Genomic DNA, 16006 nt, shown 5'->3' on the forward strand with positions numbered 1-16006 from the left:
TGTTGCTCACTTCCTCCTCCACTCGAGGAGCAGTGTGGGGGTGGGGGGGGGGTCGGGTGAGGACAGATTAGAAGGAAAATGTAGCTGGGCTAGGGGCCTCTGGTGACTGGGGTTTCCCAGGGACTGACTGGGGTGGGAGGGAGGGTTGCGGAAATGTTCAGGGGGAAGAAAAGCAGAGAAGGGAGGAGCGGGAGGCTTCTGGAAGTCCCAGAAGTGGCACACATTACACCTTTGAGTTCTGAAAGGGATTGTCATAGTCTCCAGGCCCTCAGAAGAGGTGGAGTCTGCCTCAATTTCTCACGCTGGGGTGAGAGAAGAGAGGTCAGAGGCCTGGCTGGCCCTGGGCTGGAGTCCTGGGAGGGACCTGACTGTGCCCTGCTGATGAGCTTCTCTTCTCCACAGGCAGAGCCACCTGAAGGCCAGCGCAGAGGCAGCAACTCTCCTGGGGGCTTGACATCAGGATCTATGCTTAAGTTTTAGCTCTTGCTTACAAAGACCACAAAAACTCCATCTCTGAAGCCCAGCAGCTCCACAGAACCCTCGAAGCCCCAGCCTGCCTCCTACTGCCCAGCTGCCAGCAATGCCCTCCAGCGGCCCCGGGGATACCAGCAGCTCCGCTCTGGAGCGGGAGGATGATAGAAAGGTGAGCAGCCCACTTGGCTCTTTAGGGGACCCTGTGGCTGGTGTCCAGGGAGGGAGAAGGGCCTTCCCCCACATTATGAGAGGTTAAATTCTGAGGTGAGATGGGGCTCTGAACCCAGGTAGTCCTGGTTCTAGGACCACTGTTACCACTGTGGTCTTTGAGCACAGACTCAAGCTCTCGGTGGTGCCTCATTGAGGGGTCATCTGTGTAGGGGAGTCCCAAAAACCTGGATTTCTTTTTGGATTTGCCCTGTACTGTATAATGTCAGATAAGCCATTGCACCTCTGTGTTGGATCTGCCTGTTTCCCCGTTGTATTCAGTAGCTTTCTGGGGCACTGTAGACATGAGGTGATCAGCCCACACAGATATTCACGCACGTGGCTGTGTGCAAATGTTGAGGACCAATGACATCATCAACCTTTGGAGATAATGATGTCACCACCTACCCAGGCTCCAAAGCGAGTATCGCTGGGTAGTCCTTGATGTGGCTCTAGGCCATGGAACCAGTGACTTCTGTGTTTTCTGAGTCCCATGAGAGGTGACATTTTACTAAGCTCCAGGTCGGGTCAGTAAAGGGATTTCATCAGATGGGTGGGAACCCCTGAAGGGACTACAAAAGTTACCTTGGCCCTGGGGCCCGAAGCTCCAACCCTGGAGTCTGTGCCTCTTCGGTCAGTATCTGCACTTCACTGTCCTGCCGTTCTGAGCCTCTGGGAGAGGTGTGAAGTTTGTTCTTCTGACAAGGGCTGGCCACGGCTCAGGTGTGGGGCCCCTGAGCCCCCGAGCAAGGGCAGCAGCTGGGAGTCCTCTTCACCTGTAGTTGGCTCCTTCCTGCTTCGTTCATCCTTAATGTGCATGTGTGTTTCTGTGTTCTTGGTGTGTTCCATCATCGTTCCTTTGTCCTGGTGACAACCCTTGAGGCACGTGAGGTAAGACAGGTGGCCCTGATTTACAGAAGGGGTTGCTGAGCTTCTGATAAGCCCAAATGTGGATCTGGTCTCTTGACTCCTGGATCTTACCTTACCATAGCCACCCATAGTCTTGATGTACACAAGGGTCCCACCCCCAATATACACACATGCAGATAGGTGTGCACACAAAAAGTCCAGGGCCCCAGCCTGCAACCCTGCACATTGTTCTGTGTGTGTGTGTGCGCGTGCGTGTGTATGTGTTTGTATGTGTGTGTGCTCGCGTGTGTAGATATATGTACTGACAAGGCAGGAATCATCTGTGCCTCTGAACTGGGTTCTTGGGAGCTCTCAGTTCACCCACCCTCCTCTTTTGTACATGGTCTCACGCAGTTCAAGCTGGCCTTAAATGCCCTATTGTCGCCAAGAATGACCTTGAACTCTGATCCTCCCATCTTTACCTCCTGAGTGCTGGACTAGGCTTGTGCTACTTCGACTGGCTTATGCAGTGTTCAAACCTAGCCTAGTGTGTGCTGGGCAACATCCCCAGCCCTCCAGCCTCTCCTTTCTGACCCCGTGGGAAATGACTAGACAGTCGAAGTTCCCTGCAGGCTTCCTCAATTCCTCTTGCTGTGAACTCGAACAGTGCACAGATTCTTACAGTCTCCTGTATTCTGCGATGGCAGCTGTACTATAGCTAATCCCCCTTTCCTTGGGCCTGGCTTTGTGTCTCTGCTAGACTGGGTGACACTGAGCCTCCTCTGCCCTGGCTCCACGCTCTGACGGATGCTGACACCCCTTCACATACTCTTCAACACCCCCACAGATGGGGCAGACTCCTGTTGTTGGACTGTGCACTCCATCCTGCAAGGCAGGTGGTCTCTGTATTGTGGTAATTCTGTATGGAGCAGAGGAAGAACACTAAAAGGAGTCAGAAGTCCCAGGCCCCAGGCCTGGGGCTGCCACTGGTGGGAGATGTGACTTCAGGCTCTCTGGGCTGTGTTTGCTCAGCTGGAAACTGGGGATAGTGACTCCAGCCTTGTCTATCTTACAGGGTGCCTGTGGAAGTCAGATGAGGTCACGGGCAGGGAAGTGCCCTGCAGACAGCAAAGTCTGGTCCAATTATGAGGGATTACGATTGCTATTATTATCTACCCATAGTAACTACTCTGGCTCGGGTGGCAACAGGCACACACCCAGCCCTAGATCCCGGGACTGATAGAGCGAGCATACTCACATACTGGCAGAGGCCATTATACCAAAAGATGACAGCGATCTGCATAGACAAAGGCTGGGGCCTGGCTGGGCCTCCTTTCTAACCACCTACACCCACAGCACATGTGCTGGCTCACCTGGCACCCCTCCCTAGCACCTATGGACTGGCTCCAGCTGCAGCTCACAGACACCTGGTAAAGGCAGGTAGAGACACTGACAGTTGCCATAATGGTCCTTAAAAGCCAGCCTAAGGCAGGGACATTGTGTAGCTGCATATGGGGGACATGGACTTTGCTCTATAGCCAAAGAACTTCCAGAGGTGCCGCAGACACCTGGCACAATGGAGCCATCTGCTGAGCCTGAGGGCAGGGATGAGGCTCCTGCTGGCCCTTTCATTCACCAGCCCCACCTGCTTGTCTAGCCTTATCCTTGCTGCCTCCAGATACCATTTGTGCCCTTCCTGGGCCCTGCTTTTGCCTCCTCTCTCCTGCTGGCTGCTTCCTCGATCACCTTCCTCTCCGGGAAAACCCTGACTGTACTCTCATGGGTTACAGTTTGCAGGAGACCAGCGTGACTCAGATGTGACTCCCAAACCAACCGCTCAGCGTCACCTGCCAACATGTGGGAACTGCATGGTGCAAGCCCCTGCCTGACCTGCAGAGTTGAGAGCTCTGGGGAAGGGACCCTAGGGGTCTGTCGCCCACAGCCTGGGAGGGTGAGGTCTACAGCCCCTCTCTTGCACATGATTGCCCAGGGTCTGCAGCAGCATGAAGTAGAAAGAATACCGTGGATGAGAGCCAAGAAGCATCAGACTCCACCAGGGAGCCCAGGGCCAGACAGGTGGGGTGCAGTTGAGGTGAAAGACAAAAGGGGTTGTGCTTGCCTCAGAGGACACAGAGGGGACTATAGAAGTAACCCCATTCTTGCATCCTGCCATCTGTGAGCTGGGCAGGGGTTGCTGTTTGGGGAGGCTGAGAGCAGAGGGGCTCATGGGGGGATTGGGAGCAGTGCATTGGTAAATGAGTATATAGCACAGGGCTGGGGCTCTAAGAGGTAAATAGAGAGTCAAGGAACTCAGAGGGGAAATGGAAGTACATGTCATCCCTATGGAGGGGAAGGAACAAGAACATTCAGGGGCTTCCTCAGACCCCGCATATGAACTGGAGTAGGCAGGGTCTAGGCCCTAGGCTCTTTCCATTACCTGCCTGCTTCCTTTGCTCTGGCTTCAGACACTTTGTGGCCAAGATGCATTGAGCATCGATTGTTTGCTAGATACGCCACATGCATTATTTTATTTCTTATAGTTACCCCAAAGGCACTGATATCCTTATGATAGTCTCTTATTGAGGACTAAATTGAAGCTTGGAAATGCTAACCCACTGGTCTGAAGTCTCCCAGGGTGCTATTCAGGGTCCTCCCAGGTGAAGGGGGGGGGGGGAGTGAGCAGCGGCTTCCAGCTGTGCTGCCCAGAAGTGTTGCCTGGGTTTCTCCTGCTGCAGGTTCAAGGGTGTTCATTTACAATGAAAGTTGAGGGTTTGTGTAGCTCTTCCCTTGTGGATGTCAAAGGCACTTCTGCTCCAGTAGAATGTGGGGACACACACACACACAATCTTCCGTATTGCAGACACTACTATGGACATCTCACTTCTCCACATCCCGTACTCTTTGGGTGTACTGTCCCTTTTCTTCCTCCCTCCAACCCTGTCTTCAGACTTCCTTACCTTTCCAGGAGCTTCTAACTCAGCTCAGTTCCACAAGTCTGCAAGGTAGACCAGATGGTCCTGGAGGACTAGTGAAGGACAGGGATAGGCGGGAATAAAGATGGTAGAGCCATGCCATGGTAGTCGGGCCAGTCGTCAGGCAGCTTAGCCCTCCTGCCCTTCCTGTTGTGGGGTAGAGGAGACTGCAATAGTGCGGATTTGTGCTGGAAAGTTCAAAAGAGTGTGTGTGTGTGTGTGTGTGTGTAGGTGTGCATGAGGCTAAGACTAGGGCCCTTTTCTTACCTCCCTCCTCCAGCCCAGAGGCCTGGCAAGTACAGGGTTCCCTTGGCACTGAGCTCTTACTCAGCATGGCACAGAGCTCAAGGGCATCCTTGGGTGAGGTCCTTGCCAGCCTCAAATCCTGGCTTTGTTTGCAGGTCCACAGTCTGCAGGAACACAGAGCGTTCCGGAGCTCCTCTGCCTGTGTTTGCTTAGATTTCCCTCCATGCTCACTCAGGGCTGGCAGCTCCTTAGGGTCTCGTCTGAAGAGCATCTCCAGAGGACTTTTATATTTTTATTTAAAAAGAAAAAAATTTTTTAAGATTTATTTATTTATTATGTACGCAGTGTTTAGCCTTCATGTATGCCCAAAGGCCAGAAGAGGGCACCAGATCTCATTACAGATGGTTGTGAGCCACCATGTGGTTGCTGGGAATTGAACTCAGGACCTCTGGAAGAGCAGTCAGTTCTCTTAACCTCTGAGCCATCTCTCCAGCCCTAAAAAAAATTTTTTTTGGTGTTTTGTTTGCATGTATGTCTCTGTGAGAGTGTCAGATCCCCTACGACAGGAGTTACAGACGGTTGTGAGCTGCCATGTGGATGCTGGGAATTAAACCTGGGTCCTCTGGAAGAGCACCCAGTGCTCTTAACCACTGAGCCATCTCTCCTGCCCCCTTTATTTATTTATTTTCAAAATCATTTATTTTACCGGGCAGTGATGGCACATGACTTTAATCCCAATACTTGGGAGGCAGAGGCAAATGGATCGCTGTGAGTTTGAGGCCAACCTGGTCTACAAAGAGAGTTCCAGGACTCCAAAGCTACACAGAGAAATCCTGTCTCAAGAAACAAAAACAAAAACAAACAAAAAAACCCCATATTTTTAAATCGTGTGTGTGCGCATATCATGTGTGTGTACATGCCATGTGTATGTGTATATGCCATGTGTGTGTGTGCGCATGCCACATGTGTGTGCACATATGAGTAGAGGTCTGGCAGCTAGAGGTGCCGCATCCTCGGAGCTGGAGTTACAGCTGGTTGTGAGTTGTCTAATGTGAGTGCTAGGAATAGAACTCAGGTCCTCTGAAAAAGCAATGCACACTTTTAGCCAATGAGCCATCTCCCCAGCCCCTCGCCCCCATCCCTAGAGTATTTTTAAATAGGGAAAAGTTGATTTTTTTCCTTCCCACATGGTAATGACTTGTACATTTCTTCTTAGTGGAGTAATTGACTGCTTGGCACTTGCGGCAGGCTTCTGATGTACGTGGCCCGCTAGAGCTGACCAGGACCCAGGCTTTGGCTTATATTGTCTAAAATTCTTTAACGTTAGATGCTATGAGCCATCCAGTGTAGCCAGGCCTGGAGACTGACCTGGATTCGCATCGGGGCTCTTATGCATGACTCAGCGGCAGAGCCAGCTCCATGTCTGCCTGGGATACTTCAGGGAAATGGCGCGTGTGAGTGATTGATTAACTTAGGGACCTGCTACATATTAAGCTAGCCTAATTAATCTAGATTTTAGATAACTATCACTCGTCCCTCTGCTTGTGGCCTGCCTGCTTGCCTCCACCCCTACCTGTCTTCCTGCCCCCTTTTGGAGTAGGCCCCTCGGGGCTTTGGGGGGAAGGGAGCCAGAGTGGGGTGTGTTGAGTGTGGCCTGAAACCCTCTCCGAGCCAGAATTGTGAGGAGAAGCTCTTCTCCAGGTCTGCAGGCACAAAAGGCCTGAGGTCCCTGTATGCACGGGATAGAAGGGAAACAAGGCAAGCGGCAGTGAGGTCTATAGCCTGCCATGCATAGATAGTTTCAGGAGCCTGCGCAGGGCCTCCAGCCAGGACTGTCATCACTTGGGTCCTTCCCGTTATAAATGATAAGGTGAGGATCAGAGCTCAGCCCTGTTAGGAAAGCAGGTTCCCTAGGGTAAGTGTAGGGAAGACTGGACTCAGTGATGTAGAGGGAGCATGGAGAGCTGACCTTAACTATTGAGTGTCCTAGGACAGGAAATGACCCCTCTGCCCTGGCACCTGGCCTGGGTCCAGGAGGCCCGGTTGTCCCCGTGGCTACCTTTGCAGTGCCGCAGGACAGCTAAGGTGTTAGCCATAGGCATCTTACTTCACTGTATGATGTGGCAGATCACTCAGGCATATCCTTTAAACATAGTTGCTCATAGTAGCCTGGGAGATGCCTGCTACCTTTATCCCCATTCCACAGGTTGGGATCCAAAGGATGCTAGGGAACTTGACAGAGGTCAGGTGGCCATCAGGGGTAGTCCAGAGCCATAGTGGGCTGCTGAAGGAGCAGGCATGAGTGGGTGTAGTGCCCACAGGGTTGGTTGCCAGCCGTTCCACTCTAGACTGCAGCATTGCCTCAGCCACGGGCTCTTTCTATGTCATCTCCTGCTCGAGACTGAGTCCATTCGTATCCAGTACCTAGGAGGTACTCAGTGGGTATTTTCATCACATCCCTATTGCCTCACCTGCTGATGGAGGGTGAGATCCAGCCCACTGTGTTTGTGTTTGTTCCAGAAGTAAGTGAGGCAGGCTTATGGAGGCAGGATGGATGCCCTGGCAGGCAAAACTATTGCTAACTCTTCATCATGTATGAAGCGCCTGCTATGTACAAATACCCATACTCTATAGGGGACCGCAAAGGGACATTAAGACAGGTCTCCTGTCTCCAGGGATGTGGCCTTTGGCTAGAAGGGACAATTTCCATCAGTATTTATCCCACGAAGCCACCGAATGTTTGCCGACTACTGTCGAATTATTGAAACAAAGGGCTAATGAGCTTTCAGAGGTGGTTGTAGTGAGAACCACGTCTGTGGGGGGACAAGGCATGTCTACGTGTGAATGTGTGCGTGTGAGAGCTGTGCATGTTTTGTGCAGGTCTGTCGTGCCCTGCTAGGGCTCCTGCCATAGGATGCTCTGGCGGCCAGGGCAGGGCTTTGCCTCCTGCAGAGGACAATTGTTTTCATCGAATTCTACAGCCACAGACAACCCCTGGGAGACCAGCCAGCTGGCAAAGACGGTACATGCTTATTGTCCAGGGAGGCCTGGGCAGGTAGTTGGCTAGATCTGGCACGTTCATCCCCTTGACTCAAACACTAACTTGAGGCATCCGATCAGCAGATTCTGGGTCGGTGGCTTTTGGTCTAAGCACTGACAGGAGCATGGATGTCTTTCTGTTTTGAGAAAGGGCTTCTGGCAAAATATCTCTTTGTGGGGCAAGGGTACCTGTGTCTAGGCATGAAGAGGCAAGCATGAATAAGTGTGTATGTGTGCCAGTGAATATCAGGTGTGCTGTCAGTGTGCATCACTCGTGTTTTTGCTGTGTGTGCTTGCACATGTGTATGTAGAACATGGCATAGGGGGATATAATGGCAGCTACATTGGAAAGACCCACAGGCTGGGAGTGAGAAGGTGGAGCCGTTTGTTTTGAAGGCCTTTTCGCATGTCTCTCCACCTTCCAAGAATCTCATAGTCTCTCTTGTTTACCACCTGTGTCATGGGAAAACATGACACCCAGTCTGGTTCCTGTAAATCAGAAGAATAAAATGAAAAAGCCTGACATGGTAGTGCGGACCTATAATCCCAGTGTCAGGAGGTAGAGGAAGGAGGACCAGAAGTTCTAGACCAGCCTCTGATACTTGAAAGCCTGTTTCAAAACCCAACAACAAAAAAGAGTATGTGGATTCTGTTGTACTATACACATGTGAGTGATTATTGTTGGCATAGCCAAGCTTGTCAGACAAAGTTGTATGTGACTTAAAATAATCCATCCCGTGAGCTGCACTAAAATGTAGGTCAAACCGTAGCCTCCGAAGTTTAGAGAGAGGCTGACGGGAACCACTTGATCTGGCAGGACACCCTTGCTGAAGGTGCCCACACACTGTAAAGACTCCAGAACTGGAAAGTCGCCATTAAGGTATGGAAGATCCATTTGGGATTGTGGCGTATGCCTGTAATGCTGACACTTGGGAGATGAAGGCAGCAGGACCGGGGAATTGTGGACACCCCGAGTCACACCCTGAGGGCCTCCCCAACAAACAGTAACATATGGAGAAGAACACAGGTGTGGTGGTTCATGCCTGTTATCAGCCCTTGAGAGGGTAAGGCAGGAGGATTGGTGTTAAATTTGAGACAAGCCTGGGCTACATAATGAGTTTTAGACCAGACTGGGCTAAAACCATAATAATCCTGTTTGTGACTGTGGAAACAAAGATCTCTGTGTCTCTGGAGCCCTGTGCACTGTGTATTTGCCCATGTTTGTAGGTTTGTGTGTGCATCTCATTTGTGTATGTGGACTCTATTCTTTCCTGAGTATCCGCTGTGTGATAGTCACTCATCCAAGGGTTTCCAGTGTCTGTCTTGTGTAGGTGCATCAGCCTAGGCCTTTCTTCATTTTGTTTTGGGGTTTTGAAACACGCTCTCAAGTACTTTAGGCTAGCCTAGAACTTCTGATCCTCCTGCCTCCCAAGAAGTCCCGATTGGCCCAGCATAGTAGTGTATGCTTATAATCCTAGCATTGGGAGGCCAAGGCAGGAGGATTCCAAGTTTGAGATCAGCCTGAAATTCATAGTGAGACTCTGCCTCCAAAACCAAAGATAAACAATAGCTCTGGTTGCTTCCTTTAAGAAGCTCGTAGTCAGCATGATAACCAGGTTGAACTCCTATGTAGTAGGCATTACAAGCATAGACACCCTTCTATCAGGATCTACCCATTCAGTCTAGGTAGGGGACAAGAGGAAGACCAGGGGACACAAGCCCAGGAAGTGAGACTGGGAAGCCTTCAGGAAAGGTGGTTCAGACAGAAGAAATAACTATGCCTAGATGCCTGGGGAAGCAGCCGCTTCTGCACCTGCTGCCTGTGTCGGGGCCCTGGGATGGAAAGGAGACACGGGCATTCAAGCAAGAGCCCAGGGGACCTTTGCAAGAACTAGGAGCTGGGTTTGATCCTGCAGGCCCCTGGGGTTCCCCTCAGAGGAGGCTTAAGCTCTGTAGAATGACATAATCCACCTTCCAATTTGGAAAAGTCGGGGAGCCCCAGCATCCGCATAGCTCACCATAGCAACGGCAGCAGCCAGATGTTGGGATCTGTCTGCTCGAGAGTGATGGCTGCACATGGAGGAGAGAGCTGGGATTTGCTAGAGGCCAGGAGGGGTGCGGGGTGGAGTGCTGGGGATGCTGGCCTGTGAAACATGGTCAGACTGTAAGGAGGCAGGGGGAAGTGAACAGTTCCCCAGCGACTGTCACGTGCCAGTGTTCATCTGTCCCCTTACTTATTGTCATGCTGTCACTGTGAAGTAAGTATGATCCCCATTTTATGGATGAGGAAAGCAGACTGTGGAGAAGATGGTAAGTTGGAGGTGACTAGTAAGCACAGAGCACAGGAAGACCCTGCTCACCCAGCCCTGCTTTCCAAACCCCCATTTATAATTTCTGTCCAAAAAGTGACTAACTGAATCTCCTAACCTGACAGATGAGACCAACCTGGACTCTGATCTGTTCCCACTAAATGTGTTGCTGTTTCCACATGCTCAGGTTACTGCCGCTCAGATTCTTGCATTTCAGTATTAGAGATGCCCTTCATTCAGTGCTGCTTACAGATTTGAGAAGCATAGCTCACATTCCTTTGCGCAACCCATCAGCACAGACACTGTAAAACAGGCCTGACAGATGCGAGAATAAACCACTTGATACACCTCCCTGGAGTCACTGAGGGCATGGCCCGGGCCATCTGTTCACCCACTCAGTGTATCAGCCCCTGCCCAGCAGCACGAAACACAGCCCGGAGGGAAGCACACCCTCCATTTTAGAATGGTATGCTGATAACTTGGTTCCCACAGATCTGTACTTCTGAGCCACCAGGGAAGGTGGGAGCCAAGCCTGGATGTAGATACTGAAGACTGGGAGGTCTGTGCACAGCTTGCTTCAGGCTGAGCATAGGGTTCGGGCCTGGCACTGGCACATAGCCCCTGCCTGGTACTCTCCAGGTTCTGGAGAGGCGGCCCCTTCTTCCGGGGCTGGGCTACCTTGAATTGAATCGGCAGTGGCAAGAGTACTGAGTGTGTGAAGCGTGCCTGAGCATCTTGTCTGGGGAGAAGCAGTGGGCACAGCCGTATGGCATAATGTTTGCAGTGAGAGACCCTTTCCCTGGGATTTGTGAGAACAGGGGTGGGGCTGTACCAAAAGACCAAGTGTCTCTGGTTTGGTTCAATTTCCATTTTTGTTTTGGTCAAGGTCTCCGATGGTTTTGAATGGTCTTTTAACCAAGGATAACCTCCCATGTGCTGGGGTTATGGGTATGTCCTACCACACCTGGTAGTAGGACTAGGGATCCAGCCACAGTTTCAAGCATACTAGGCAAGTCTACCAATCTAGCCCACTTTGGATTTTGGTTATCGCTACGTGGTGGCCATCTTTTTTTTTTTTTTCTGATTAAAGACAAGATTGGCTTTCACTCTTTGATTTTCCTAATGAAATCTAGATGGTCAAATCCCAAACCAGTAACTAATAAATGTAGTTTACTAAAGAAATAGTTCAAATCCCAGGTAGTGTAGTTCTTACGGGATCCATCCTAGGCTCTGAGGAAGAAACAGCAAACAAAATAGACAGCAGACCTGCCATTGTTCACTTTAGTATCCCGAGAGGCAGGCGGAATGGCCGTGTTCTCACCTCATCTTGTGAATAAGGAACTGAGGCTCAGAGCAGGATTCCAGATGAGGAAACAGGAGCCCCGGACCCGCTGTAGTCTGCGGCAGGTTCTGTGCCATGTCTACCACCTCCTCGTAGTTTGTAAAGGTGGAAACAAGCTGTGGTAGAATCAAACCTAAAGCAATACCTCACTCCCAAAGTTGCTATCCCACAGTGACCCTCACACTCTGAGCTGCGTGGTTCAGATTTGGTCTGTGTATCCCCAGCAACCCTTTCTTGCAGGGATATCTTTAGAAACTTGGGAGACAGTTCTGAGTCAACAGCCTGACTTCTCTTGGGTATATGACCTTGGGCTACCCATAACAGGTCCTTTGAGATCCCTCTGAGTCCCCCTTCTGTTGCCTGTCTCTCCAGAACCTCCTAGCACCTCTTATCAGCCTCTCCTAAAAGGAACCCCCAGAGACAGTGGTCTTGGCGCCATTCTCTCCCTCCACACTGGACCCTCCTCTGCTTGCTAACTCCTCACGGAGAACGTTTATGGCTGGACTCCTTACATGGTCCTTTCCAGCCCTTCTCCAACTCCCTGTCCTCATGCCATTGTGCGGTTGCCCGGTGGCAGTGCCCTCTGAAGCCAGCTCTCATGACCCCTTGCCAGATGTCTCTTGCCTAGCAACAGACCTTCCTTGACCCTACAATGCCCTGAGACAGCATCTGTGCCTCTGTCTGTTTTGTCTCCTCTGCAAGCTGGACTGTCCCCACCAGTGGGTGCCGAGGTATGCCTGTCTATCACCTCCACTCACATTCTTCAGAGGATTGTTAGAACCTGAGCTGTGATTGTCTTCTTCCCCGACATGCCTTGAGTAGATGATAGATGGATGGATGGGTGGGCAGACGGGCATAAAGGTCAAGGGTGCTCTTTGTTGTCTGTCAGATGCCTGAGATTGGTCACAGTAGGTCTTCATTGCATGCCCTACTAATACCTGAAAATGAATGTGGTGAACCACAGACTATTTTGAAATCGCAGAAAATGAAAGTTGAGTGGGATGTGGAGGACCATCTCAAATCTCCAGGAAACCTGGGCACCCTCGCCTTCTCTGTCCCTGGTACCACTGTCTCTGCGGCTTGGCTCCTCCAGTGAGATCTGCAAAGCCATTTTCAGCTACTAATACCATGTGGGGCTTGGGGAGCAGCTTACTATCCTTCAGCTGGGTCCAGGGCGCTTTCCCCTACCCCAGCATTGTTTCTGCCAGTGGTTAGTCATGCTGGAGTCTGCTGAGTCAAAAGGGACTTGTAGGTGGTTTGTGGCCAGGCTGGAGCAGTGAAGCAGGACTTTCTAGGCATGCAACTCTGCCCCAGGAGGTAAAGCCCAGAGGTCTTGGCCCTGAGTAGGTTTTGACAAATGGGAATAAAGCAAACAAAACTTTTTGAGTGAGAAAGATCAAGGGGTACCATGGTCTCCAGGACGCTTCTGTAGAATGATGACATATCAGGGCCAGGCCACATGGACTAAGAGGTGTTTACAGCCTGAACAAAATTCCTGTATTCTGCACAGAGGCCTGCATTTCGAGTACTGTATGTACTATAAACAACATCACTAAATCGACCGTTTCTTCTCATGTTGTCTTGTTTTCGATAAAGATTCATTAAATAGTGTGCTCCTTAAATGTTTGTACCTATGTAGATTTTTTTCTTCATCTACATAAAACCTACTGTGGTCTGGGAATATGGCTCAGGGGTAGAGCACTTGCCTAGCAGATAGGAAGTCCTGGGTTCAGTACCTAACACTCAAACCAAAGAGACTCAGAAATAAATCCATTACCAAAGCCTTGTGTTATGGTCTAGTGATTAGGAAAATATGGGGGCAAGGGAGATGGCTCAGTGGGTAAAGTTCTTGCTATGCAACACGAGGACCTGAGGTCAGATTTCCCAGCACCCACATAAATGCAGGGTGAGAAGTGCATAGCTGTAACACCAGTGTTGGGGAGACATAGTCAGGAAGTGCTTGACAGCCATTTGAGCTGTGCCATTGAGTTCATTGAGAAGACCTGGTTTCAAAAGGTAAGGTTTAGGATTGGCGATATAGTTCAGTGGATAAAAATCACTTGACCCAAAGCCTGACCACCCGAGTTCAACAACCGGCATGGTGGAGACAGTCAGCTAAAAGGCCTCTGACCTTCTCATGTACACTGTGGTACATGTGTGTACAGTCACATACACCCAAATAATATGTGTAGTAACTTTTTGGTTTGGTTTTTCGAGACAGGGTTTCTCTGTGTAGCCCTGGCTATCCTGGAACTTACTCGGTAGACCAGGCTGACCTTGAACTCACAGAGATCCACCTGCCTCTGCCTCCTGAGTGCTAAGAATTAAAGGTGTTAGTCACCACCACCTGACCCTATATGTAATGACTCCTATTATTTTTTAAAAAGTAGAGAGCAAGCTGGGCGGTGGTGGTGCACACCTTTAATCCCAGCATCAAAGGCAGAAGCAGGCAGATCTCTGTGAGTTTGAGACCAGCCCAGTCTAAAGAGTGAGATCCAGAATAGCCAAGTCTATACTGAGAAACCCTGTCTCGGGGGAAAAGAAAGATGAAGAGCAATTGAAGAAAACACCTAAGGTTTCCACACATGTGCACACACGTGCATGCACATACAACATACACACATGCACCTACACATGAAGAAAGAAAACGAGTATGGTTAAAGCCAAGTATGGTGGCTCATGCCCAGCACCCGGAGATGGAGGTAGTAGTTCAGGGTCATCCCTGGCTACATAGGGAGTTTGAGCCTAATCTGAACTAAATGAGATCCTGTCTTAAAAATCAATAAGGAAGCAGAGTGGTGGTGACACATACTTTTTTTTTTCTTCTAAGATTTATTTATCACAGCTGGGCGGTGGTAGTGCACGCCTTTAATCCCAGCACTCGGGAGGCAGAGGGAATGGATCTCTGAATCTGAGGTCAGCCTGGTCTACAGTTCAGGCCAGCCAGGACTACACAGAGAAACCCTTTTGAAGAAAAAAAAGTCAAAAAGGGAGATGAGCATGGGGCAAACACCTTTAATCCTGACATTCAAGAGGCAGAAGCAGATGGTTTCTTTTGAAGCCTCGTCTACATAGCAAATTCAAGAGACCCTGTCTTGTTTGTTTGTTTTGTTTTGTTTTTTGAGACAGGGTTTCTCTGTGTAACATTCCAGGCTGTCCTGGAACTTTTTTTATAGACTAGGCTGGCCTTTAACTCACTGAGATCCTCCCTGCATCCCAAATGCTGGGATTAAAGGTGTGTGCCACCACTGCCCAGCTGAGATCCTATCTTAAACAAAACAAAAAAATCAAAACACACACACACACAGAGTGGGGTTCCTGGAGGCCCTGTAGGTCTTACCCAACTTTTTTATTTGGTCAATGCTTGGGGTTGAACCTTGAGTCTTGTGCCTGCTAGGCACACAATCTGCCCCAGAAGCTGTATGCAGATGGAGATCCGGCTGTGTCTGGATGGAGCTCAGCTTTACCATCCAGGAAGGGTGGGGACAGCATGGCACAGCCCTGCATGTGTGTGTGACTGCTGTGGAATTAGGACAGGAGGAGGCCAATGCCAGTCCAGCTAGCCTGGAACACAGTGCCTCTTGGGTCAGATCTGACTTACGGGGTGTATCTGTGCCCACAGGAAGGAGAGGAACAGGAGGAGAATCGTGGCAAGGAAGAGCGCCAGGAACCCAGCACCACGGCCCGGAAGGTGGGGAGGCCTGGCCGGAAGCGCAAGCACCCACCGGTGAGTGTCCTCTTTCACACGACCTGTGCCTGTGCCGTGGACAGCGGTGATGTGTGGCCTCGGGATATTAAGGCCAGCTGTGGGGCTTTGCTGGATTCTCCATTCTTTCAGCCTCCCGAACACCTTGTCTTTCCCTATTTTCCTCCAGTTTGAACTAGAGGCCAGGGAACTTGGCTGGTGGGTATGGGAGCTGAGATTTCAGCCAGGCTCTGACCCCTGGCTTCCTCCCTTCCAGGAAGGGAACTTTGAGAAAAGGACCCGAGGTCAGAGCCTGGTTCCAGAGAAAGGAAGGGATGCTGCACTTCTGCAGGAGGGGTGCAGGTCCTCCTGACACCCACAAGCTCCTCCTTCAGAGAGCCGTGCTGCTGAGGTCTTGGGGAGCTCCAGGTCTACTCAAGATGGAGAGAGCTGGGGGTGTGGCGAAGCTGTGGGCTGGAAGAGCCGGCCTCCCTCTTGCCTAACTTTGGTAGATAATTATTTCCCAGCAGAAGGCCAGCTGGTTCCCTTCTCTTAGCCCTTCCAGCAGAGAACGGTAAACTCAGAGCAGGAGGATGGGGGGGGGGGGATCAGGCAAGGCAGGGAGCAGCGATTTTTGCACAGCTAGGTAGGAAAGTAGGTCCAGGGAAGAGCGGGAGTTAGGGGACTAGCTGGTAAGTCATTTAGGACATTTTCATAATAAAGCACACATGGATATTTTATGGCCTGTAATGAAAAATTCACTTGACAATGGAAGGATGAAAAGAGAGTTCAAAAGAATTTCCGGTTTGCTGCAGGTGGCACTGGCACATTTCCCGGGTACTTCTGCCCCACTCTCTCACCTGAGAGCACCTTGGGGGGTGAA

The 16006-nt window shown here is 50.7% G+C and overlaps 1 protein-coding gene across 4 annotated transcripts in view; it reads left to right on the forward strand.

The window, feature by feature from the left end:
- Dnmt3a (DNA methyltransferase 3 alpha) overlaps positions 1–16006 on the forward strand; it is a 111970-nt gene that overhangs the window by 27811 nt on the left and 68153 nt on the right. For all 4 annotated transcript variants that reach the window (XM_057792271.1, XM_057792248.1, XM_057792256.1 and 1 more), the window contains exons 2-3: positions 403–643; positions 15061–15165. In XM_057792271.1, coding sequence (XP_057648254.1) covers positions 581–643; positions 15061–15165 — 168 coding nt within the window. In that variant the 5' untranslated portion in view covers positions 403–580. The remainder of the gene's footprint in view (positions 1–402; positions 644–15060; positions 15166–16006) is intronic.

Source organism: Chionomys nivalis, chromosome 1, assembly GCF_950005125.1.
Source record: "Chionomys nivalis chromosome 1, mChiNiv1.1, whole genome shotgun sequence".
NCBI lineage: Eukaryota > Metazoa > Chordata > Mammalia > Rodentia > Cricetidae > Chionomys > Chionomys nivalis.